The following is a 25,749-nucleotide window of genomic DNA, read 5'->3' on the forward strand; positions in this document are numbered from 1 at the left end:
ACATACGGAAAAATTGCATCAGACCTTTCCTCTATAAGAAAGGTCGTATACAATTTTTCCGTATGTCCAACGGTTTGGGAGTTATTGGCCAAAAACGAAAATTTGGAAGAAATTGAAGGGGTACCCCTTGGAAAAATCTCGGAAAAATCGAAAATTTTTTTTCGTTGTTTATTATCAGCAATGTTCTTCCGACGTCTGATTTCTTTTTAAAAAATGCGTTTCTAAAGTGCATAAACTTTTGGGATTGACCGTATAGCCAATACATCCTTAAACTATGCAAATGATAAATGTGTATATTTGAATAAACAAGTTCTCTTACAACTGAATCAATGTTCTTCTTCTGTTGTATACCAACGATATTTAGTATTATAAATAGTAAAGATTAAGTTACGGAATACAATACTTACTTTGCGTCTATTCTGAGCGTGTGTCCCTAAAAATGTGAAGACAAGAAACGAGTCGACTACCTCGGCCGAAAGTAATAATTTAAAGAAAAAGTTAAAGCGCGTCGAGCTACACGATAATGGGCCACACCTTTTCCTCGTGAGTGTAACAAGGCGTAAAACAAACCACGAGGATTCATCGATTCCCAGTTGTATTTACACGAACGCGTCGTAACTTCGCGGTCTCCTTTTCTATCCATAGACTCGCGTGTACCAATCGACTAAATCTTTATTCACGAACAAAAAGGGAAACCTTTGGCGAAATTGAAACTGAAGCGTATGAAATCCTTTGAGTTTACCATCGAGGAACGAGGTACGGGATAACGAAATGGGTGCGTATAGGCAGAGATTGATAACGAAGGAATGCGGTTGCTCGGATAGTGAGAATTCGCGATGTAATACATGAGCAATGAAGCTTCTGTTCACGTACGTACTTTGACTCGTATATCGCGAACAATTGAGTTTGGTAGATACGTTTTTCGAAATCGTTTTCACCGCGAAAACGTTCGGTTTATCAGTAACTTCGATCATTTCCCGGTTAATCGGTAAACGATGGATACGGCAAATCTATCGACCCGAAAGCCCATTATCGAATTCCCAAAGGGCGACGCCGGTCGAAGCTCGCGACCTCCCGCTTTCGCGAAAACCTATTTTCTACGAGTCACGTACAACGCTCAGCCGTGAGCGTCGGTTTTTCGACTAACCAAAGGGTCGTGGAACGACTCGCGACATTCGGACAACCGAACGAACGAAGGATCGGGTTAATCCGGCTGCGGAATTCTCCGAATCTGTAATTACGATTGGTGGATAATTGGGCCTCGTTGCCTGCTCCGTCCTGCTTTCCATCTACATTCGTTAGGTTCGATAAGTACTTTGTCATCTAGTTTGCACCGGTGTCTTCGACTTTCATTAGCCGCGAAAAGATTAGAGCGCAGATGGGCGTGGATGGAACCGGGGAAGCTACCATTAACGGGTCTTGTTGCAATTACTTGCGTGAACTTTCTTAATAACTTGCAGCACGCTGGTTACTTGCTCCTGTATCGTCCGTCCTTTGTCGAGCACTTTGTCACTTTGTTTTCTTTATGTATCTTCATACAATTAATTCTGGTTATCGGTACACTGTACAATATCTATACAATGTACAACAAACCAACAAATTTCGTAGTAACACACATGTTTAGAAAGTATCGTCGAAACGTGTGCATAATATTCAATAGAATTATTTATTGAATATCACGCGCATACAGATTTACTGAATCGCTTGTATTTTGGTCGCGATGCTATTGTTCACAGAATTTCTATTCCAACGTAATTAATTAAATTGTGTATTTCATTAATGATAGGATTAACGAAAGGGGAATAAAATTATGGTAGGAGGGAGATGTTCCTTGCAGGCACATTACGTATATATCTATGCGTTGGTATACGCAACAGGCTTTCAAATACCTGATTTAGGTCGTGTACCATTCACAAAAGACTGGGAGAAACTATTATGGATAGAAATTGACCGATTACGTCGTGTTATCAGTTTTACATATTTTGGTCATAGCGGGAACGGAAAGCCAGTGCGATCAAACCAGAAACTGTGATCGACGAATATGCAAAAGTTTTGTTCTCCGACTTCACGGTGAACGAACACCAATACGAAATATTAGATTTCCAACAAAGAATAATCGAATAAAAATCGTACGCGACTGTCTACGCCACTTTGTATCGAAACTTTTCGCTCGACTGTCCACCCTAATTTACTTATGGGATTACGGGATATATGGACAATCTTGTTACAATATATCTCGTCGTAAATACTTGCCACGTTTACCTCTCGTTCCGACGCTGTCTCCGCTGTCTCCTGTCCCTGTCCAAATCCGCATGTTCAAATTCAATTTATTTTATTGTATTTACGCAGATGCTTAGTCGCGCAGACACAAAATTTCCATTTTCGATCACTCAACGACATCTGTCGTTCTCTGCACACAAAATGTCGGAACGCGTATAGTTGCGTTACGAAAAACAACATGGCCCTCCAGTGCGGAGATCAGCTGACCGCGCGTTCCCACCTATGCCGTCATGTTGTTTTCGCGGCTTCACTCGGCCGATGTCGTGAACGCGTACGAATCACGTCTTCACGTAAAAATCTGAGAATTGTGGCGTTCTATAAAGGGTTGTGGGCTAACGAAGTGTGAGAATGTTCATCGTTACAAAAGAGATCGACAGCGAGAACATCAGCAAGCTATGCCGAACGTGTCTGAGAGAAGACGGCGACAAAATGGTTTGTTTGTTCGTAGGACCGGCCGGCTCGTCTCTCGCTGCTAAACTCCGATCGCTCTCGTGCCTCGAAGTAATAACATAAGGATCGCTTTAATTTGTGCCTGACGGATCGATTTTGTAAAGTGTTGCGTGTTTCATCAGGTGTGGCAAGGCGATGGTCTCCCAGAAAAAATGTGCGACCGATGTGTGACTAGAGCGGAATCCGCGTTGCTGTACAGGGAACAGTGTCGAGCGGCGGATAGAGCGTTGAGGCAGGCTCTTTTAAAGGTAAGCGTTAAGAGTTTTTGCGACTTCTATACTTTTTACGAGCTGAGATTTAATGTAACGATAGTAAGCTGTAAACTGGTTTAGTATAAAAATGAAGAACAAGCGACAATAGCGACCGAGTCAATCGATGGGGATCGAAGCTCGTTTCATTCTCTCGTACTTTTGCATTCCCTGTTTTATTGCAATTTCTGTGATAAACTGCGATACCGCTGATCTAATTAAAGAGAAAGATAATTTGCAAAGTCGTCTTCCGTTCGGCGGGAACATGGAAATACAAGCGTGCGAAAATTCATAGGTTTCCGGACTGGGCTCGTACGCTGGGTGTAAATTGTATCAGCAGAATCAGGGTTTCGTACCGGTGACGAATTATTCTCATAAAACGTTGAAATGTATCGATTGCGGGGCTATATTTGGGAACTATCAAGAATTATGCGCGCACAGCAGATTGCATTTACCGTTCGTCCAAGACGACATACCGATGCAACACATGCACATAGTAGAATCGCAAAATCCGTATTTCAATCTGAACTTGGGTCATTTGAGCTCGAACCTGGCCAATGAAAACGTTCAGCATTCGGAATTATCGCCTTTGATCAGATCGAACATGATGCAAATGATTCCGGCCAATACGAACGTGGAGAACCCTAATCGGGCGGCCTGCGCTTTACATTGCTCCCTATGCAATCGCACGTTCACAAATAGAACCCAATTAATAAGTCACAGCATCGCACACAGAACGGAGAACGTCTCGGTACCCTGCGATAACGAGAACATAGACATATGCGATAATTCGAATCAAATACCACAGAATTTAAGCTACGAACGATCGATCAACTCCGTTGGGAATTCCAGCCAGAATTTATCTTATCATAGATCTGCGGCGAACGATAATAACGAGATGCAAAGCTTAGGTTTTCCTGAGAACATGGATCTAGGAGAGGACGTGAGAGAAGGTAGTCCTCATCGCATGCAAAACGCGATGACCGATTCAGAAACTTACAATTTAACTAATTGCCGCGCGATAAGGTTCGCGAAGAGTCTTGAACGCGCCGACAGCGAAGAGAATATCTCGGATAGGTATCGGTCGAATCCTAATTACAAGAGTTCAACCGAGAACGAGGAGGAACCGAGGAGGTACAAATGCGACGCGTGCTCCAAGTTATTTTCTCAGAAATCGAAGTTGCTGACGCACAAATTATCGCACTCCGGTCAACAACCTTTCAAATGCCCTAACTGCGAGAAGGCGTACTCCTCGAAGAGCAAGCTGAACGCGCACACACGGCTCCACACGAAAACGAACGTGCACCCGTGCAAACTGTGCGACAAAGTATTCGCGTATCCGTCTTATCTGCGGGAGCACTTGAAAACCCATAAACGAACCGGCGGCGGCTCCGACGAGGGCAAAAGTTTCGAGTGCTTCAGTTGCAAGAAACGATTTCGTCTGTCGAAGAATCTGAAAGCGCACGAACGACTTCACACCGGCAAAGGTCTGGTGCGGTGCGACGTCTGCGACAAAACGTTCAGCCAAAATTACAACCTGAAGATTCACCTGCGAACTCACAAAGCCGCGCGACCGCACAAGTGCGAGTACTGCAACAAGTGTTTCGTTCAAAAGGGCAATCTCGCGGAGCATCTGCGAATTCACACCAAGGTAAAACCGTTCGAGTGCAAGGTGTGCGGGAAGCGTTTCTCGCAGTCGAGCCATCTGAAGAATCATCAGGCGTCCCACGCGACCGTCAGGCAGCATCAGTGCCCGTTGTGTGGGAAACGATTCAAATTGGCCAATCACTTGAAGAGACATTTAATATTACATAACGGGACGAAATCGTACAAATGCGATCAGTGCGATCAGCTGTTCTCGCAAGCGTTCAGCCTCACCAGGCATTTAAAGAGGCACGAGTCCCATGCCTAATTAAATAGTTCACCTAACACTTATTTCCCTTTGATCCTGTTTTCCTTATCTCGAATTCCTTGATTAAGAATGAAAATCAGTACATGGCAAAGATACGTGGCTCATTTATAACTTTTGAGAACGGTGGTCAATATATCGAGACCCTCTTCGAGTTGTTCCTTCGTAATCGTGAGCGGCGGCGATATTCTCAATATCTGTCCATGAGCAGGTCTCGTTAACAATCCCGCTTCCTTCAGTTTCAAACAAATATCCCATCCCTCGGCGAAATCTGTAAATACCACAGACGCGGGTGATTCATGTTCCGCGAGCTCGAACTTCGACTTTCCGATCAGAACAAATACCTTTATTGATCACCAAGCCGGCCAATAATCCACGCCCTCGAAACTCCGTCGCTATTTCTTTCGGCAATCTCTCTAACTCCCTCCGTACAATTTCTCCGAGTTCCCTCGCGTTTTCCGCGAGGTTTTCCTCCTCTAATACTTTTACCGCTTCCAAGGCGACCCTATTTCCAAGCGGACTTCCGCCGAAGGTACTGCCATGAGAGCCAGTTTCCAAGCATAGCATAATCTGAAAGTCGATGAAATGGAAACATTTTGACTGAGTGTCACTGGCTATTTCAATTAATAATAGTTTTACCTGGCTGTCCGCTAAAATACCAGAAACGGGATACATCCCTCCGGACAGTGCCTTTCCTAATATAAGAATGTCCGGCCGTTGATTCTCGTGATCGACTGCAAGTCGTTTCCCCGTTCTGCATAAGCCAGTTTGAACCTCGTCAGCGATCCACAATACATTATATTTGGTACAAAGATCTCGCACGCCTTTCAAGTATCCGTCCTGTAATCAATTAATAAACTACGATAGAATTTGTAATTCCAAATTTCATACGGATAAAAAGTAGCTTACATTAGGTATTACAACGCCTGCTTCTCCCTGAATAGGTTCCACCATGAAGGCGCAAATCGTCGGGTCCTGGCGGAACTTTTGCTCCAAAGCGTTGAGATCGTTGTAAGGTACTTTGTCGAAACGTGGCACGTAAGGCCCGAAATCGGTGTAACAGTTCGGATCGGTGGAAGCGGATAACGCAGCGATCGAACGTCCACAGAAATTATTCTTCGCGAAGACTACGGTAGCCTCGTTTTTCGGTATCTTCTTAATCCTGTAACCCCACCGTCTAGCAACTTTAATCGCCGTGTCTCCGGCTTCGACGCCTGTAACGAGATCATCGATGCATTCATGCACTAGCCAGAAATATTATAATACGAATGAATGTAATGTGAAAGTGGAGATCATTTAATGATTCTCGATTTTCTCGTTGCCGTACCGGTATTCATCGGTAAAAATCTGTCCCAGCCTAATAGCTTGGTCAGGTATTCTCCCAGCGCGCCATGAGGCTCCGAATAAAAAGCTCTGGACGTGTGCGCGAGCTTTCCCGCTTGTTCCTTCATGACTTTCACCAATCGCGGATGGCAGTGACCCTGGTTGACGGTGGCAAAACCGGCTAAAAAATCGAGGTACCGCTTTCCTTCGACGTCCCACACATGAACACCCTCGCCCCTCGTTAGTACAACTGGGAGAGGCTTGAAGTGCCTGCCGCCGAACTTGTCGTCGCGTTCGATCAACTCTCGCGAGCTAAGGGACCTCTTCGAATGGAACTCTTTCGTTAAAACGAAGAGACGCGATCTCGCGGTCGGATGCATTTCGATTATTAATTCGTACAGTCAGATTCGGTTAACGATCGCTCGAATATAGATTCGTACTAAATACGGCTTTCTTCGGTGGTACATTTATATCGAATGCGACAGGGAAAGGTAGGGAGTTGTAGACGTGGATTGTTGTTTACGATCAATGCGTCGCCAGTGCGTTTTAAAATAAATACCAGGGTGCAACGAAACGACACGGTATCTGATAATATTACAGTACGAAAGTATCGTTTATTATATACGGCGCCAGCTCGCTAATACCGGAGATAAACGGCAAACAACGGGTACCTGTACGTGTGCGCTATAACGTGTAGCGATCTGACTGTTACAGACGAACGCAAACACTTTTCCCTTTTTTTATATCGTTTTTTGTTTGTTCGTGCATCCGAACGCGAAATTTATAGTCCCGATGCTTATCTAACGAAAGGATAAGATGGATTGGTGAAGGGGGGATTAGTCGGTGCGAAAAACATCCGGAAAAGATGCGATCTCTTATCTCGTTTCAGTTCGTTTTGTTCCGGTGCAAAATCGATCGTGCATTATGCTGAATGATCATGATGAACGCGTATGTCTTATATGTAGATCGCGAGTCAATATCCAGTGTCTGGCGAACGCCAGAATAAACATCGATCGCGGGATATCGCGTTCGGCTATTAATAACCGGTACGCGAGTAACTGATCGGGTAATTTTTCTCTCGTCGTGTTGCACGCGGAAGATAACTGGAACGGGTTCGAGTGCAACGTATTTTCTCATTGTCAATCGTGAGACGGCGAAATGTGTTCTCACGATCGTTTTCATTCCATTGCCATCGCGTTTCGTGGAAACGAAACTGTTCGAACTCCGATGCAGTGAACATTTTCAGTGACGCGACTTTGTCAACAACGACTCATTGTACATACATTGTTAAAGATAAACGGGATAGGACCAAAAGGAGCAGAACATTGTAAAGTAAGTTTATTCGTCAGATCTCTTGATAGTTAAAATGATGACGTGTGTTAGTTTGCGTATTTGGCAATCGTTCGAGAAATAATATCGGCGCATTCCTGTATTTGAGTCTCGGTGATGACCAACGGCGGGGCCAGACGGATTATATGGCCGTGCGTCGGTTTCGCGAGCAGACCCTCCTCTTTCATCTTCAAGCATACGTCCATAGCGTCGATCTTCTCGTTGATAACGACCGCGTTTAGGAGACCCTTTCCTCGGACGAGGGTAACCACGTTCTCTGGAAGTTTCCTCAACTCTTCCCTGAGAATCTTCCCGAGCTTGTCAGCGTTCTCCGCTAGCTTCTCCTCCTCGAGCACCCGCAATGCTTCGAGGGCGACCCTGCACCCCAGAGGGTTGCCACCGTAGGTGGAACCGTGCTCTCCGGGCTTTATAGTTAGCATCACGTTGTCGTTCGCAAGGACACCGGACACTGGGTAGAAACCACCGGACAGAGCTTTGCCGAGGATCAGAATGTCCGGTTTCACGTTCTCGTGATCCACGGCCAACCGTCTTCCAGTCCTGGCTAAGCCGGTCTGTACTTCGTCGGCTATCCACAAAACGTTGTGTTTCGTGCACAGTTCTCTGACACCCTTCAGATATCCGTCCTAGAGAGAAACGTGAGTTAAACGTACGTACTGGTAAGAAAAGAACGAGCGAATTGGGATACCTTTGGTACGACGACTCCAGCTTCCCCTTGGATGGGCTCGACCATGAAAGCGCAAACGTGCGGATCGGCTAAGGCGCTTTGGAGCGCCGGGAGATCGTCGTAAGGGATGATCTCGAAACCAGGCATGAACGGGCCGAAGCCGGCGTAGCTAGTCGGATCCGTGCTGGAAGAAACCGCGCTCATCGTTCTTCCCCAAAAGTTGCCCTCCGCGAAGACGATTTTCGCTTGATACCGCGGTATGCCTTTAGAATCGTAGCCCCATCTGCGTGCCAGTTTGCACGCGGTCTCTCCGCCTTCCACCCCGGTGTTCATCGGCAACCATTTCTCATAGCTGAAAGTCCAGAAGTAGAAACTTAGCGAGGAAAGGGAGACCGTGATTGATCCCTGCTTACCCGAAAAGTTTCGTGATGTACTCCTCGAACTCTCCTAGAGCATCCGAGTAAAACGCTCGCGAGGTCAGAGTTAAAACTTTCGCTTGATCGATCAGCGCCTTGTAAATTCTCGGGTGACAGTGGCCTTGATTGACCGCGGAGTACGCGCTCAAAAAGTCGAAGTATCGTTTACCCTCAACGTCCCACATGAAAACTCCTTCCGCTCTGCATAGTGCGACTGGAAGAGGGTGATAATTGTGGGCCCCGTATTCCGATTCTCGTTTGAAAACCTCTTGCGACGTTATCGTTCGGCAATTCTCTCCCTACGATTAAAAGAACGTACAGTTATATCGATAAATTTCTTTGATCAGGAATACATACCTGACGGAATAGACGCAGGAATCCCTTTGCAGGCACACTTCCGATTTTCTTGAACATCGCGGGGTAGATACTAAATATATCTTTGCTGATGGAAAAACTACTATTGATCGATTTCCCGGATGCACCTATTTGTAGAATTTCAATCTGTGATTAAATCATTTACTGTACAACCAATTCATTGTATTCTGGCCGAACATAAAAGATGTATGTACGTGCGGCCAAAATATTAAAAGTCGGGGGTACTGTAGGAATGTGTCGATGTCCGATATGCAGACATACGCGAGTTTATCACTCGCTGAAACGATTTGCAGTAAGTAGGAATGTGCAAATTTACTTAACAACGAGAAAAATATACCGTTATCAGAATCGGTGTATTCAAGTTCGCGAGGAAAACGAGTGCGATTGCATTCTTTATCACCGACGCGTTACAGTATTAATTAAAGTCTTTACCTTGGAAATATCTGGTGATTCCTTGTGTAATTAAACGCTTGTTACCGTTGCTATACGAATGCGACCAACTAACTGACTGACTGCACCGAACTAATTTGCTAGAATCCGCTCGGAAAGGATATGCACTCTTTCCCTCCCTCTCGTTTTTCTCTTCGCGTTAGAATTTTCCTATAGGTCAGCTGAATTTGGAGGGACAAGAAGTACTGAACGCATTTCCACGTGTTTATATAGTTTTGTTACGCCGTTTGCTTTCCTCGCTCCTCGGACTCATCGTCGCGTCATACCTCGTATCGGAGATAAGAAAGATGATATAATTATACGAGCTATCGGCAAAGAAAAGAGCATGTAGTCCAGTCCAAAATCCCCGGCTTATTTGTACTTGAAAATAGATAAGCCTCTCTCGGTTGGGAGCTACTTCTCATCGAGTCCGATAACGATTACTTTTATGATATTTCAATTACGTGTGTGATAACGAGTTCCTCGAAATCAGCTGATTTGGTATTACGATTAATGAAAATTGTTAATATCGTACACAGATTTTACGATCATGTGGAAAGTGAATTAAAATCTGTAAGAATAGGTGCTCTTATCGGGACCCCTACTTACACGTTATACGCGTGAACATACAATCTTAAAAATGATAAGCACCTGCAAGACACCTTATCAATAAACGAGAAGTTGCGGTTCCATCGCCTACGGATCATTGTAACATTTTCCTTATATTATTTTACTGTTGAACAGCGGTTGAGACTACTTTAATATAAAATCATCTGAAACTGCCGGGGAACGAGTATTGAATTCAAGATCTTATTTGAAACTCGTCTACGTGTGAGTTGGCCTGAAATTCAATAAGTCGTGCGAATGTGTGCGCGTATAGATATGCATTTAACGATTTAACGTTCTAACGAGTATTCACACGAGCGCACGACTGTCCGACAATACAGCGAACCGTCAGTCAATTCTCAGTGGTCGCCGACCATACGTCTGTGTGAACACATATAAGCACTTTGCGCGCCAAATCGTGTATGCCGTGTATGCGCGATTCGTTTCCCGCAATTCGGTGCGTTCGACTAGCTGCGGTTCGGTCTCCTGATTCTGATATCTGTTTACTTGTAAGAAGTTAAATAGTTGACATGGACGAAGATTACGAGACTCTACGGAACAAGAATATAGCCGAGAGGAATGCTTTCGTGAGTAACACTGGATATTTGTCATAGATCTTAACCTGATATCGACCGGCGAGCATGTGTCATTTGTTTATGTTGGACGTTACAGTTTGCCGAATTATTTCAAGATGCCAAGAAGCAGAAACAGGAAATAAAGGAATTGGAAGTTAAACATATAGACGTAGTTAAAGACGTAGTTAAAGATGAAGACTCAGAGGATCTCGAAAATGAACCACCGAAAAAGAAACAAAAAAGAGATCCGGAAACAAGACTTTCAAGAAGACGCTATGATCTCAGAGAACGTAAAACGTATAGCACTAGGAATAGGGCGAAGGGTTCAAACGAAAACGAAGACGACGAAGAGGAAAACTATTCGAAGAGACCTCGCAGAAGTGGACGTAAACTGCGAGTTTTATTCCCGTGGGCAAAACCTGCTCAACGGTCAGTAGATTTAATGAAAATGGGAGTTTGCGATGTGGACGAAGAGGAAGAAGAATATGAGGACAATGACAGCGACGATGACTATGACGATGATGACTATGACGATGATGACTATAATGACGATGACTACGACAACGATAACTACCGTAGGTCTAAAAAGACATTTTTGAAAGTGAAAAAAGCTCCGTATGATCCGAACACCATACCATCGGTCGATGAGATCACAGACGAAATGTTAGAAAATGTTGCCGAAAGATTTAGCGATAAGACATACGATAAAATTGATGGGACCAGCTGCCATCAGTGTAGACAGAAAACGTTGGACACGAAAACGGTCTGCCGTTCGGGAGAATGCATCGGAGTTCGGGGACAATTCTGCGGTCGGTGTTTGAGAACAAGATACGGTGAGAGCGCTGTGGAAGCATTGAAGAATCCAGTAAGACTTATTTATTTTATTTACTTATCATAGTCAGCGGAATCTATTGCAATTTCAATCAAAACAGTGTTCTCGAGAAACTTGTACAAAGGTTTCTTGGAAAGATATCAACTGCTGTATTAAATAATTGAATTCGATCATCTATGTTGCAATGATTTCGATGGCTACTCCTGTATCTATTTGTCTACATTTATTCCTTGTCTACTATACTTTTGACCAAAAATTACAGACCTGGTCTTGTCCACCGTGTCGTGGATTGTGCAATTGTAGCATATGCAGAACGAGAGAAGGATTACCCCCTACCGGAATACTGGTATATGCTGCACAAGAAGAAGGATACTCATCCGTTTTGGATTATCTCCAGTCTACCGAACGTGAAGATTAATAGTTTGCTCATTTTTATTTCATTGTTTGTTTTTGGTTTAAGATATTTATTATATTAGACAAGAAAGTATTTATGTTTATATATTTACAAATTACATCAGTCATGAACACAATAAATCTACTTAGATTCAAGAATTATTTTTGTTCGCAGTTAGCTGCTTCTTCGAACTGTTATTTCACCGCGACGACAGCGTATCGTCTCGGAGACAGCATAGGATCGAATAAGCGTAATATCGCGACTTTGGAACATTGATTACTGTTCTGCAAAAATATAATTCTGTCTAACATAATAGCTGCTTCCAACGCGATACCCAAGTACACTCTCAGCATTTGAAATATATGAAAGTTCTTCATTAAATGTGCATAGAATTCGAACGTGTTGGTCAAATTCTCCCGTGATGGTATCTGAAAGAAATGGTTCTGAGTACAACTGTTATTTATTTATTGACTGTATGGTCTGTACCTTCTCGATCTCCATCCCGATTCTCGAGAACGCCCATTGTGCATAACTTGCAAAATCGTGAAGAGGTCCACCACGACCTACTCTCGCATTATAAATACCTGTAACAAAATATAACATGTACGATACGAGGTAACAGCTAATCAATTAAAAGAGGAGTTTACCTAAGGAATGGAAAACCACTTGCAAAATTGCTCTATAAAATAACGATGAAGGTACAAATGTATTTCTTGTGCTCCTTTCGACAGACTGTTGGGCCAGCATTCTAGCATTCTTCGAAAAACTTATTCTTTGATCAAACGTTTCGTTCGTCAAATGGTAACAACAAGGCACTATACATAAGCTTCTAATATCCTTTGTACTTAAGAACGTTTTGATACTCGAATCAGTAAGAGAACCGCATGTGTGTAAACCAGTCAGTAGAAGATTTCGATCGATGTCCCACTCAGGAAAATTTTGATTCACCATTTTTTCGTAATCGGTTCCACTATTTATCTCTTCGACCACGTATCGTACCTAAAAACAAAAAACGAATTGGTATCAGATCATCTGTAATTTAATTCGAACTTGAAATACTTACCAGGTTTGGGGAGAACGCGAGTTTCCTTCCTAACTTCTTCTGTCTACAGATCGCTCCGTTGCTACAAGATTGCGAAGAGTCTATGGCAAGAACAGGAACGTTGTGATTCTCTGCTAAGAACGTCGACAGATACGCTTTACCAGCACCTGCATCTATTACCAAATTATTCATTTTTTTCGCAACTGTCCCAATGATGTCCCCGAGGCATTCTACTTCGTGCGATTTCTTTGCATTTATAAATTCCATTTTACGAACGGGTTTATTGCAATTATTAATGCCTGGTAATACGTTCGCGAACTCTTTAGAATTTATTTCGACAGAACATGATTGTAAAGACAACGACTTTGCCTTGTTTATGAAATTGTTTAATACAGGATAATCATCGTTGCCCATTGAATTAATCCAATTGAACTCGGTTCTCTCAAGCTCTGATCTTAGGGATTCCGGTATACACGTTGCCCATAAATTATTGGTAATAAAATCAACGATATGGCAATTTATTAAATCGCTGTAAGTGTTGGTAAAGTGAATGATCTCTTTCAAATGTTCGTCATACATAACTATAGAGTTTCTCAACACAAGCAAGGAAATAATAATACTTTATTATAAGTAATATCGCTTTATTTTGCATTTGGTCAGATGTAATATTTTGCACTCGATTAAAAATCAAGCTTCTCTGCTTCCGGATACGACGGGCATATTTTTACTAACGAACAAAACTTGGCATATTTAAATTTAATATCGTCCATAGCCTTCAGTATATCTACAGTGTCGTCGTTAAACTTTGGGAAACTGTGAATGTCCTGTAATAATTGCTTCGCGATATGAACGCATTTCTCCGAATTGCACTTATTTCCGTATAAATATTGTTCCAAGGTGCCGCAGTAATATCCTAACTGTGCACCAATGAGACTGGCTCGGTGATATCCGAGATGAAATCCGTTTACCAACTGCTCTTTGCCAACCTTAAAACCTTCTTCGTATCCTCCGCGTTGAGCTTGTTCTTCGGCAAACAATAAATCTTCGAATTTCTTATTTATATCTGTATCCTCTTCGTCGGACATAACTACCGGCGTATGAGATTTTTAATCAACTATTTCGTTTTATGGTTAATACGAGTACGGGAGTGTCCGTTCTTCTACGTGACGCACGTTTGCCAATCGTCAGAGTCAATATTCGTTTCCACGTTTAAAGTTATAAGAATAAATGGAAAACAGTAATATCTTTTCATTTTTTTATTACGTGAATAATTATTTAGAAAATACGAAGTGTGGTTTTGAAGAAAGAATTGATAAACATAATCGAAGACGTCGCGACATCGGAAAGTACATGGCCAACTTCAGCTTGAAATAAACGCCATAGCGGCGTATAGCAGTGGAAAACAATAAACGCGGCGTTCCGTCTCGTAACGTGTCTAACTATTTTTTAAGCCGATATCCCGTGAAAGATGCTCTCATTCCAACCGAAGAAAGACGGTGGACCGAACGCGAAGTTCTTCGAATCACAAGAAATCCTGACGCAGCTCGACGGCGTTAAACAGTGGTTGTTGAAGAACTGCAAAAAGGTATATCCGAACGCTTGGTGCCTGAGTCTATACGAAACTGTTTGACAATTTGTACTACCGCTCTGTTAATACTTTCTCATTTTACTTGTTGCATCAAAAATTCTATCGCTGTTCGTTTGTTTCGTCGGACGTTTCAATTTGTTTCTTATCCTAGACGATAATAAGTAGTATCAATTAACAATTCCTTCTTTCGTTTTCATTGTAACATACACAAGTTGAATTTTATGATACGAAGTCTAAGAGCAGAGATCGCCTTCTATAAAATGTATTGACACAATAGTTTCATTAGCTTTAAACTTCTTTCTTTATTTGCTATTTCGTAGTACGTGCAAACGGATCCTCCTACCAATAAAAGCTTGGCTACATTGATAGTGCAATTATTACAATTTCAAGAAGACAATTTAGGCAAAAATGTGTCGAAACCACCAATGACACGGCTTCCTGTACGTATATCAGTCAATGCATTTGATTGCCTCTCCCGTAATATTCAATTACTTAACGTAATCGTGATTTTTAGATGAAATGTTTCTTGGACTTTAAACCGGGTGGTGGCTTGTGTCATATCCTAGCTACGGCATATCGTTTCAAGCAAGAACAAGGATGGCGTCGATTCGATTTTCCAGTTGGAAAGGTGAAGACACAACCCAAGCAATGTATAAATGTATTATGAATGCGAGGTATATAGAGAAATGTCTATTTTCAGTCAGGATCTCGTATGGATCGAACGATGGAAATGTTGATGGCGGCTGAACGAGCCCTTGTACAAAACCGATGTATGACCATACCGTGCATATACGTAAGATCCGACGTAGATAAATCGACGGCTGGCAAGGTGAAGGAAGTTGTACGTCGGCATCAGGGTACTATTGCCGAAAACGAAGCGGATGCAACGCACGTAATTTATCCATCGGTGGATCCTATGGAGGAAGAATATGCGCGTCCTTGTATGAGGCGAGAGAGGTCCGTCCTCCTGCATTGGTACTATTTCCCAGATAGTTACGATTCCTGGACCACGCTGGACCTTCCTTGGGACTTCCCGGAAGGCACGCTCGCGAATGCGAACTCGAAACCTGTGTACAAAGTGTCGGCGACGTGGGCGTTGGATTTAGATCAGTACAACGAGTGGATGAACGAAGAGGATTACGAGATAGACGAGAACGGTCAGAAGAAGATACACAAATACCGGCTCTCGGTGGAAGACCTGATGGCGCAACCGTCCCATCCTCCGCCTACAGCGAAGACCAAACCAAAAAGGAAACGATCTCCCAGTCCGTCGCCGAAGCCGGGGAAACGTAAGAGCGCGAGGGCACCGTCGGGAATCCAAAGTACTTCGTCCTCCTCGTCGCTGGCAACACCGAAGAAATCGCGCGGCGGGGGAGAAGAAGAAGACGATCTTACTCAAGGAATGGAAGATCCACCGGCGGAACCGCGGATCGTAGAGGTAGTCGCGGCTCCTACGAATCCACCGGTTACGGGCCAGGGCAACGTTCCAACGAGCGGTACCACTTTAACGACGACGGGTAGTAAGAAACAGGATAACGAACTACAGCCGTTAAAATCCGGTAACATGGCAGATTTAGATGAACCGATGGAAGATAAGGGCAGTTCGCAGAGTACCCAAGACAGGGAGGAACGTGATACAAGTAAAGAAAGAGGAGAAGGAAATAAAGGCGACGAACCGGAAGACAACGTTACCGAGCAAACGCATCATATCGTGGTTCCCAGTTATTCTGCTTGGTTCGATTATAATTCGATTCATACCATCGAGAAGAGAGCTCTCTCGGAGTTCTTTAACGGTAAAAATAAATCGAAGACGCCTGAGATCTATCTCGCCTACAGAAACTTTATGATCGACACCTATAGACTGAATCCAACGGAGTATATCACATCGACCGCTTGTAGACGTAATCTGGCTGGCGATGTGTGCGCAATTATGCGCGTGCACGCGTTCTTAGAACAGTGGGGACTCATCAATTACCAAGTAGACGCGGAGTCGAGGCCAACGCCAATGGGACCTCCTCCGACATCGCATTTCCACGTGTTATCGGATACACCGTCGGGATTAGCCCCGGTCAATCCGAATCCCCCGAAAACGCCGCAGCCTTCAGCCGCGAAAACGCTGCTCGATCTGGAGAAGAAATCAGCCACGGTGGGACCAGAGGAAAAGCCTTCCGTCGGTGGCATGGCCAATTTCGGATTGAAGATCGATCAGTATTCTAGGAAGCCGGCAGTCTTGAAAAATAAACAAGCTGCCGGCGCTACTCGCGACTGGACCGAACAAGAAACGCTTTTACTGCTGGAGGGATTGGAATTGCACAAAGACGACTGGAACAAAGTCTGCGAGCACGTCGGCTCGAGAACACAGGACGAATGTATATTGCATTTCTTGCGGCTACCGATAGAAGATCCGTACTTGGAGGAAGGCGGGCCAGAAGGTTTAGGCCCGTTGGCTTACCAACCAATACCGTTCTCCAAAGCTGGCAATCCAGTTATGAGCACCGTAGCATTTTTAGCTTCCGTCGTTGATCCCAGAGTCGCGGCAAGCGCTGCCAAAGCTGCTATGGAAGAGTTTGCAGCGATCAAAGATCAAGTACCGGCGGCTTTACTGGATCAGCATTTAAGAAATGTCCAAGCCAGCGCAAATTCCGATGGTAATTAATTCGGATCGTGCATAGCTCTACCGACCAAGTTTATGGTAATAATTGTTTTTCAATCGGCTAGGCAAATTCGATCCAGCTGCAGGATTGGCACAATCCGGCATAGCTGGTACGGGACCACCCGAACCACCTGATGACACGCCGGCACCCACGAGCACTGGTACTGCACCAACCACTTCGGCCACATCTCCGCAGACAACAACTCCGATAGAAACAAAGAAAGAGGAGCCAGAGAAGCCCAAAGAATCGTCCGAAGTGGATCAAAGTCAGATGGATATTAGTAAGAAAGAAGAAGAATTAAAAGAACCCGAAGAAGACGCTAAGTCGACCGCCGATACTGAGAACATTGAAGCGAAAGAAAAGAAGGATAAGGTGAGTCTATCGTTTCTAATTACTTATTTTCGGGTTCTTATGATTAAAAAAATGAACAGGTCGTTCGAGATGCTCAACTTCAATCGGCAGCTGCTGCGGCACTAGCGGCGGCCGCAGTCAAAGCTAAACACTTGGCGGCCGTGGAAGAGCGCAAGATCAAATCGTTGGTAGCTCTACTCGTGGAAACGCAAATGAAGAAACTGGAGATCAAATTACGCCATTTCGAGGAGCTAGAAACGACGATGGAACGGGAACGAGAAGGTCTCGAGTATCAACGGCAGCAGCTTATCACCGAAAGGCAACAGTTCCATTTGGAACAATTGAAGGCCGCGGAATTTCGAGCGATGCAACAAGCGCGTCAACGTTTCGCGCAAGAGCAGCAGCAGCAGCAACAGAATCAGCATACTACGTGGCAGCCTGCCGCGCAACAGCAGCAACAACAGCAACCACCGAGTCCGCAACCACCTGCCCAACAACCATCGTCGAACACTCCCCCACAGCAGGCATAAACCGTGAGTTTTATTTCATTGTGTTCATAGGTCCTCGATCGGTAGGGGTAACAGTACCTCTGTAGGATAATATTCGTTTTATTTGTCTTTCTTCGATCGAGCTCGGCGAATTTTTCTTATATGCCTCCTGATTTATATAGTTTCATATCGGTCATATTATGATAGTGTAATTTATTTCGTAACGTCGTAAGAAAGATCCTTTAAAAATACTCATGTTTCATGATTTCTTATGCTTTACGCGTATACATGCTATTATTAACTTATAAAGCATGATTGTCAAGGAGATCCAAAACTATATCAGTCATGAGCTGGGAACATTCGGCACCACCGCGCGGTGGTGCTCGCAAAGCCTTATTCTTATCGCTGATTTCCGGGGTTTCGTACAAATCAGGAGCTTCTTCGCTTTCGCAAGTACTGATCGGTAGTATGTCGACCGCGAGACCCAGGCCGAATCGTCCGCAACGTCGCATCTCTTCGTTCAGTCTGTAAACGAAACGTAAAATGATTCGGGAGAGTGGCGTGATCATTAACAGAATTAAAGTATGGATGATATGACTTACAGTTCCCACATGACAGACGGATCCTTCGGCGCCTGTTTTGGATTAAGCGTGCATAACGACGACATTAGATGGAAATGATAGTGCTGAAGAAGCTGCTCCATGTGCACGCGTCTAATCTCTCCGCTGGCGCAGCAGTACAACAGGTTGGCAAGATCGAGGGCGAGTGAACCAACCCGAGATAGTTGAAAGTCAACTAAATAGATATCCTGTAAAGCCGTAGCGTTAAGGGTAACTTAAGGTTTGTTCCGATTAAATTTGGAATACTTTCTATTTCTATTCCCTGGACTGATTCTAACCGATGCCACATCCGACCGACATTCATATTCGTGTGTACCCGTTACTTCGTGAACGAAGTAAAAAAAACTAAGACAAATATTTTTACACTATACTTATGTCTGTGCTTCGATTTTTTTTTAAGTAATTTTAATAAATGGAGGTATGTATATATCCGTGTATAGGAATAGAATTTATATGAGGTTCCCGATTTTACATCGACAATGGAGAAGTATAATTTATTTGTACGAACAAATATTAAGTGTAAGTGTGACGCTTATTAAAAGCCGAATGGAGCTACTTTGGTAGTTGGGTTTGAGTAACTTTTATTTTAATATAATAGTAGTTTGTCTAAGGTAATTGGTATGGTGAAAGAGTACTTACTTCTTCGTCCTCTCCATTCGAGACATCTTTAAACAGAATGTTATTAGTCCAGCAATCACCGTGACAGAACACGGTGAGAGGTCCTTGCGTGGCTGCTATTTCGGTCATAGTACGGAAAAATTCATGTTTGTTAAGAAACGCTTGTAGCTTGTCCATTACTTCGGTTCTCTTGTGTTCCATTTGAGGAGGCAGACCATCGGATACCATCCTGATCGCGTTATTAGTACCGACGTGATAGTACTGACGATACCAATCCTCGTTCTCCATTCGAAACAGACATTCTTGCACGCCTTGGCCATTGGGATCCGTGAGTCTTTCAAATTCTTCCGGCCTTGTGTATACATGTAGATTGAAATTGAGAGATGAATATCATAATAACAGAAATATAGAGGTGAAAGAGAAAAAGCTATGCGACTTGCCTAGTCTTCCTCAGAGTCAAACTAAGCGCGTGAAATCCCGCTAATACTTTCAGCACTCGCTTCAAATGATCCAGCTGCAGTCCTTTTCTTCTATCTACCATTACGTAGCCCTTTTCTCGTAGATCCTCCATAGCGATCAGATCGAGGCGCGCAACGTATATCTTCGCGACACCGCGAAAGACATTTTTACCGTCCGCTTGTAATTGATTCAAAGCGGGCCACACATTCGTATAGAATGCTACTTCGTTTTTAAACAATAGCTCACTTTTATAAGCCTCGCGATTTTCTCTCGATAGTGGTAGAACCTTATAAATGATCACACGCTCGCAATTTGCCCATTCACCAGTTTTCGTTAGTTTCCGGCCTTTCGCTCGAACACGATACAGCATAGACGTGTAATTATCACCTCTTCCCGAGCCGGGCTCTTCCTCCAAAGTGTCTATCTCCACATCGGGTTCGTCTTTCTTTATCAATTCGCGCACATATTCCAACGTAAGACGCACGTCTGCCTCTTCATCCATCGTCATCTAACGATAAGGATACAAGTTGCGATTTTTAAACGCGTCACCGAAACGGAGAAGTACGCGCTTTTATACGAAAAGTCTCTCGTATGCTAACAAGATTTTTTAAAGCGATAGGTATCGCAACGGTTTAGCTTTTGAACGTGGATGGGTGAGTTACGATATTAAGCTGCCCGATGCAGGAAATAAGTATTTGACTGACGAGAGAATAGTAGCCCCCACTGCCGTACAACTTAATTTATTAGTCGTAACTACCCTAGTTAGGGGGACAAGGACATACATCACGCATGTAATTTCTATTCTATGAATATCAAATTGATTGATATTCTTGTGCACGCATGTAAGGACGGTTTGGGGAAAGAATAACTACGAGCGCTCTCAATTTGACGTATCTCTCAATGTTATTCAAGTCTATAATTGCAATTACGATATTATAAACATTTGTGCACATCGAATCGCGATCAATTCGATTTCGATGTGCCGGATGTACATGAGTTTTCCAGTCCCACTAAATTAGCCAATCTATCGCGCTCGACTTTCGTCAGCTGTGGAAGATTGTGCAATTTCATAGCCATGTCAACGACATGTGGAAATCCTGAATTTGCAGAATACTCAAGGACCAGCTACAGAGAAGCAAATGTGCATGTTATATTTACATACAATCAAAGATGAAACTGAATTACTATTAGCGAAGAAGATCTTAATTAATGATATACGTACGAGAGCTCCCTGGATACATTCTTGCGAGACACAAGTTTCGAATAATTCGTTCACTTGTTCAATGGTCATTGTCGGAATAAACGAATCCGCTTGTTCAACAATACTCTTCAGAACTTCGATGCTTTGCATTGCACGATCACCGTGTAATAATATCAACGCTATAGAAGCCAATGTAGCAGTTTCAATTGGAGCATGCATTTGTGGTTTTTCCTTCAATTCCCACTGCAAGTGCCCATTATCAGTCCTTCCCTTTTACTGTCAGACCTTAGTAAACGTGCAAATTACCTTAATAGTTCCCCAACAATCCCAGGCTTCATCCACAAAGCTTGGTTTAGACCCTGACTCAGCTGATGAGATGACGAGCTGCATCATACGAATCATCCTAGATTTCATGGCTATGTCTACATGACAAAAGGCCTTTGAGTCTGTCCACAATTTTGGTAGATATTTCGCTATAATGTCTGGAGTGCTACGATTCAACACGTCCACCATTTTTTTCATGTGCCCCTTTTTCGGCACGTACACTCTTGGCACGATTTCCCCGTAAATTTCAAAGTATTCATCGATCGGAGTCGTTGACAACAGCAACGATAAGTACGCGTTGTAATATACGTTTTCCTATGCAAAGACAAGAAATAGATGTAATAGACATAATTTCTCTTTTGTGAATCATCGCGATAAGACGTACTGCCAGTGCACTCGAAATGAACTTTTGATTATCTCCCGTTAAGAGAAGACTGTGGATCATATCTCCGGCTTTTCGATCTACGTAATGTTCAGCCAAGTACATAGCGTGAGCAAAAAATAGGGTGTCATCGGGATCTTGTATAGTGAACGATTCATTCTGGATCAATTGTACGATTTCTTTCAAGTAATTCGTATTAGCGTCGCCTGCAAAAAGATCGGTCAGGAAAAAAGTTAGACGAAATATATCGCGAACGAAGCGTAGTCACCTGTTTGAGTAAACATGAATAGTACGTAATAATACGTGGCTAACGAAAACTTTATGTTCATCCTCTTGAACTCTGACATTAAATGTTTTACAACATTTTCGGCATCAGATCGCACGATCGCCTTAAGCGCAGAATTCAATGTCCTAACATTTGGTTTAACTCCTTTATCATTCATCGATTGAAGAATGTCGAATAAAAAAGTTATTTTCTTGTTATTCTTCTTCCCAAAACACTCCGGCAACAAACACAAGATGTAATTGTAGGTATTAACGTTTAACGGGACGTTCTTCTTTTGACAATCTTGATACAATGTCATAGCTTCATCGATCTACGAGCATTAATGATAAACGTGTTAAACTTAAATTACAAAGAATACTGTTTCAGACGAAACGAACGTACTCTTGAATATTTTGCTAGTCCGCATATCATAGCATTATGAGCTGCTGCTGCTGCCGTCGACGAATCTTGAGTTGCCAAAGACTCGTACAATTCATTAATGATCGGATTATACCTGAAGCAGATAAAAAGTAATTGAAAATTCCATACCACGAATGTATCTGCAATTTTGATCTTTTACCCGCTTACCGCCAAAAGACTTTAAGATCTGGTCTGATGAACCATCGTTCAAATGGGAACTCGGTAAATGAATTACTTTCGGAATTATAAAAGCATAACAATTCAAGGAGTTCTTGCTTCGTTTTATTAGACGTACTACTTCCTAGCAATTTATAGATATCCATAGCATCGAATATTTTACACTCTGCTATAGTTCGGGAAAGTAATTTATCAGACACCTGGCTCTTATGCTTATACTTCGGGGTTGGTGTAAATTCCTTTAATTAAAAATATTGCTTATACATTATTCGTAGAGCAGGACATACAAATGATATTAAATTTATAACGAGGTTACCTTGATTTCTGGTTCAGACAGATGCCTTGGGAATAGATTAGCGTGTTTTCTATGAATCCACATGGCAGCCTTTTTTCCTGCCTCGTAGGATAATGCATAACTACGATAATCCATCTTGTTCTGTGGGACTAGAAAAGGATCATCGTGATATGCATAATTGTGATTCATAGAATCCTTCGGTATCGTACGTTCAAGGGCCTTTAGGAAATTAAAAGAAGTAATCGTGATTAAATGAGAATATTTCTTTCGATGGTGAATCGTTTATATACGATGGTATGTCTTTCTTACACTTACAGATAAAATATCTGTGGGTCCTCGCTTTATTCTAGGTGGTATTTGAACCTTGGAAGTCGATGTTGACAACGTGGATTGTAACCTTCTGTACTCGCACCATGATATCCTGAAAAAAGGAAGAGGAGAATTAGTAAGAAACATATAGTTTGTTTGGAAACGTAAGAAATCTAGACTGTTCTGTTAAAATAAAATGACCAACCTGTCCAAAACGCGTTTGAAGTGATTCATTGCAAAATATTTTTGGCTGCCTGTAGAACGAAATCTTAGCATCTAAGTCCAACACGTAATTTTAAAGCCACAATGAATAAGATCCAAGCATATTCTGTTCGTACGTGGATAAAACTCAAGAAAACTGTAAACACATTCGGCCTTGGTCTCCCAGCTTAGCCTATAATCGAGCCTATCGGTGCTTTTGTCATTTGTCATCTGTATTCTCCACTCTCTTCTACTAGCTACGTACCTGAACACATGTTCGGATGTTTGGCTGCCCATGTGTAGGCAACCTTTATTTCTTTCTCTAAATATCTACAGACGAGGTGATTTATTTTCATAGACCAAAATAAATAAATCCTCTAAAGAAAATTCTATTTTATCTTTCGCGCTAACGTTCGTTCTTTTTTAATTATGTAAACTTTGCAAGTGTTGCATTACAACGGGAATGTAAGGATAATTCTATGAATTTCTTTTCACTTCATAAATGTGGATACATGAGTATACGATATGTAAGTTGCGGATCAAGCTCTTCTCTAAGAAATTTTAAACAGAGATAAACGCGCAGGATGAGACAATTACAAAATCGAATGATTCCGATAAAATGGTATAAGTACGGTGGTGTCTATGCCATTTATTTGGAACGAAGAATAGGAGCCTGTAACAGCGGAATACGTTAGGAAAAACGTGTTGTTAGACGAACACGTTTCAACGTAGCTTTCGCGTCCCTAAGTTTTGTAATCGAGAATTTTTTACCACGAGCCTCGCAGGTATACATATACAGAATAAGTATAGTAGATGAATATGGCAGCTGCACAGTCGTATCTACAAGATAGAGATTCATTTCTTTCAGCGCATTTATTGTTTAGCATATGAATGGCCGTGGACGTATGCACGTAGGTACCTCCGCATGTGTATACGCGAAGTGTACCCTTTGGCATATTACAAAGAATTGAATAAAGTTTATAAGGAAGCCAAAACCAGTCCGCGAAGCAAGTCCTCTGCCATGCCGTGAGAATATGCGTGCGCGCGTAAACGCGTTAACGTGTGCCCGTGTATACGTGCAGGTCGTGTACGGTGTACGGTGGCTCGCATAGGGAAGAAGCCAGGTGTTTTATTTCGAACCGTGGGACTCTTAAAAGGGGATGCTTGCACCACATCTTTTACTCGAGGAATATGAATGAAAAATAAAATTCGCCTACCACCGGCCATCGAAAGGAACGCGCTCGAGCTCGACTACTTTCATTGTGTTTCATTATTCGATCGAACGTAACTTAACCCCCGGCCAGCTCTTTCCTCTATTATTCCCTTTTCATCACGGTTTCCTTTTTTCCGTGTATCAAATCACGATGGAAACGAATCGGTGAACGCCGCTCAATAGGAACTTTTTGTCTAACGATACGCGCGCTACGCGCACGTGTTCGTATTTACTTAGGAGCCCAAACAAAGAAAAGCTTACATTATGTACTACATATATCGAGATGCTCTTTGTCGTTAAAATTTGTTACTTTTCTTTTACAGAACGCCCGTCAAACTAAATCTGTAATCTTAATGAGATTCGATAACGAAAATCGTAATTTGTCTTTCATCTCTTCTTCGACCGACTAAGATTTAAAATTATTTACGCAGATGCGGCTAATGTCCGTAATTTGATTTATCGTTTTATCTTAAGAATACTGGCAATGCGAGATCGAGACACAGTTTTGATAGTTTTTTAATATGTGGTTTATTATTTCAGATTTATACATAAAGCTTGTTTGCCGAGATACAATAAAAATGGTGCACGCAGAATTTTAGGAATCCGGAAAAATGAACTAGCTGCCCACGTTAACATGCTTCTAAAGCCTGGAACGCCGGAGATGATGGGTCGAGCGGTCCCAGCAGTCCGGGACGAGTGCAATTTGATCTGACCATGCGACAAATAGTGCCCACATCCTGAACTGCCGGTATCCTCGAAGAAATTCGATGAAAATAATTGCAAAAGCATCTTCCTCGCTTTACGCCATGCCCCCTCGTTTGTCTTCTGTTATTTGCGATGTGATACGTTGCATTTTGACAGGCCGGGACGAGTGCAATATTGAAGATTCACCATGTAACATTGACACAAGTCTCGGCCTCTCTACTATGCAACACAATGAATCCTCTCGTGTCAACCGTAAGTCAACAAAACGTTCGAACTATCATTCAGGAAGAGAAAATGTAATAATTAATAAGCGGAAACTTTGATCGGATCGAGTGTACGTTCAGGCGAACACGTGCAACTGGAACGTTTTCTGATAACGCGAAGTCTCTTCGATTCGGCCTTCGAATAGTTCAGTTTCCGAATCGAAGAAAACCATCGGCATTCGGCTCGATCGTATCAAGGCTTTTTATATCGGAAAATCGTACGCGTTACATGTCGCGTGCTAACGTCGGTTGGTACTCGAGTTCAAAATCACAATTTACCCGGTACACAAATTTTGCGCGAAGATGCGACCGGCGTGATTCGC

At 42.8% G+C, this 25,749-nt stretch overlaps 10 protein-coding genes across 13 annotated transcripts in view; 3 read left to right on the forward strand and 7 right to left on the reverse strand.

Moving 5' to 3' along the window:
• shg (DE-cadherin) overlaps positions 1–2,133 on the reverse strand; it is a 44,148-nt gene extending 42,015 nt beyond the window's left edge. For 3 of the 4 annotated variants that reach the window (XM_018034359.2, XM_026818348.1, XM_026818350.1), the window contains exon 1: positions 408–2,133. The gene's annotated coding sequence lies outside the window, so the exon portion shown is untranslated. The remainder of the gene's footprint in view (positions 1–407) is intronic. The other variant, XM_026818349.1, reaches the window with a different exon arrangement.
• Positions 2,134–2,496: 363 nt separating this feature from the next.
• On the forward strand, positions 2,497–6,175 carry LOC108630668 (zinc finger protein 2 homolog). The gene is made up of 3 exons (XM_018034087.2): positions 2,497–2,781; positions 2,853–2,978; positions 3,274–6,175. The coding sequence occupies exons 1-3, from the start codon at positions 2,629–2,631 to the stop codon at positions 4,888–4,890; spliced, it is 1,896 nt and encodes a 631-aa protein (XP_017889576.1). The 5' UTR covers positions 2,497–2,628; the 3' UTR covers positions 4,891–6,175.
• On the reverse strand, positions 4,992–6,590 carry LOC108630530 (ornithine aminotransferase, mitochondrial). The gene is made up of 5 exons (XM_026818355.1): positions 6,215–6,590; positions 5,797–6,101; positions 5,527–5,727; positions 5,232–5,457; positions 4,992–5,158 (listed from the first exon to the last, which is right to left on the reverse strand). The coding sequence occupies exons 1-5, from the start codon at positions 6,588–6,590 to the stop codon at positions 4,992–4,994; spliced, it is 1,275 nt and encodes a 424-aa protein (XP_026674156.1).
• A 941-nt stretch (positions 6,591–7,531) lies between these two features.
• Positions 7,532–9,082, reverse strand: LOC113465048 (ornithine aminotransferase, mitochondrial). The gene is made up of 4 exons (XM_026818353.1): positions 8,998–9,082; positions 8,638–8,939; positions 8,246–8,576; positions 7,532–8,183 (listed from the first exon to the last, which is right to left on the reverse strand). The coding sequence occupies exons 1-4, from the start codon at positions 9,052–9,054 to the stop codon at positions 7,590–7,592; spliced, it is 1,284 nt and encodes a 427-aa protein (XP_026674154.1). The 5' UTR covers positions 9,055–9,082; the 3' UTR covers positions 7,532–7,589.
• A 556-nt stretch (positions 9,083–9,638) lies between these two features.
• On the forward strand, positions 9,639–12,009 carry LOC108630671 (cell division cycle-associated protein 7). Its single transcript, XM_018034090.2, has 3 exons — positions 9,639–10,637; positions 10,723–11,490; positions 11,720–12,009. The coding sequence occupies exons 1-3, from the start codon at positions 10,581–10,583 to the stop codon at positions 11,873–11,875; spliced, it is 981 nt and encodes a 326-aa protein (XP_017889579.1). The 5' UTR covers positions 9,639–10,580; the 3' UTR covers positions 11,876–12,009.
• On the reverse strand, positions 11,941–13,566 carry LOC108630670 (methyltransferase-like protein 25). Its single transcript, XM_018034089.2, has 4 exons — positions 12,915–13,566; positions 12,499–12,850; positions 12,338–12,435; positions 11,941–12,279 (listed from the first exon to the last, which is right to left on the reverse strand). Exons 1-4 carry the CDS (start codon positions 13,470–13,472, stop codon positions 12,046–12,048), a joined length of 1,242 nt encoding a protein of 413 aa, XP_017889578.1. The 5' UTR covers positions 13,473–13,566; the 3' UTR covers positions 11,941–12,045.
• Positions 13,518–13,999, reverse strand: LOC108630673 (uncharacterized). Its single transcript, XM_018034092.2, has one exon. It carries the CDS (start codon positions 13,976–13,978, stop codon positions 13,574–13,576), a length of 405 nt encoding a protein of 134 aa, XP_017889581.1. The 5' UTR covers positions 13,979–13,999; the 3' UTR covers positions 13,518–13,573.
• A 317-nt stretch (positions 14,000–14,316) lies between these two features.
• mor (SWI/SNF- related protein mor) lies at positions 14,317–19,157 on the forward strand. The gene is made up of 7 exons (XM_018034085.2): positions 14,317–14,478; positions 14,802–14,921; positions 14,996–15,109; positions 15,182–17,129; positions 17,200–17,507; positions 17,567–18,019; positions 18,579–19,157. Exons 1-6 carry the CDS (start codon positions 14,362–14,364, stop codon positions 18,014–18,016), a joined length of 3,057 nt encoding a protein of 1,018 aa, XP_017889574.1. The 5' UTR covers positions 14,317–14,361; the 3' UTR covers positions 18,017–18,019; positions 18,579–19,157.
• Positions 18,077–20,445, reverse strand: LOC108630669 (uncharacterized). The gene is made up of 4 exons (XM_018034088.2): positions 19,653–20,445; positions 19,234–19,564; positions 18,577–18,782; positions 18,077–18,499 (listed from the first exon to the last, which is right to left on the reverse strand). Exons 1-4 carry the CDS (start codon positions 20,177–20,179, stop codon positions 18,277–18,279), a joined length of 1,287 nt encoding a protein of 428 aa, XP_017889577.1. The 5' UTR covers positions 20,180–20,445; the 3' UTR covers positions 18,077–18,276.
• Positions 20,446–20,549: 104 nt separating this feature from the next.
• On the reverse strand, positions 20,550–23,532 carry LOC108630667 (protein PTCD3 homolog, mitochondrial). Its single transcript, XM_018034086.2, has 10 exons — positions 23,250–23,532; positions 23,051–23,156; positions 22,757–22,954; positions 22,432–22,679; positions 22,246–22,357; positions 21,847–22,174; positions 21,582–21,784; positions 21,179–21,511; positions 20,894–21,115; positions 20,550–20,796 (listed from the first exon to the last, which is right to left on the reverse strand). Exons 1-10 carry the CDS (start codon positions 23,318–23,320, stop codon positions 20,635–20,637), a joined length of 1,983 nt encoding a protein of 660 aa, XP_017889575.1. The 5' UTR covers positions 23,321–23,532; the 3' UTR covers positions 20,550–20,634.
• Positions 23,533–25,749: the final 2,217 nt, after the last annotated feature.

The sequence above is a fragment of the Ceratina calcarata genome, unplaced genomic scaffold, assembly GCF_001652005.2.
Source record: "Ceratina calcarata isolate Rehan_Ccalc_2016 unplaced genomic scaffold, ASM165200v1 scaffold78.2, whole genome shotgun sequence".
Taxonomy (NCBI): domain Eukaryota; kingdom Metazoa; phylum Arthropoda; class Insecta; order Hymenoptera; family Apidae; genus Ceratina; species Ceratina calcarata.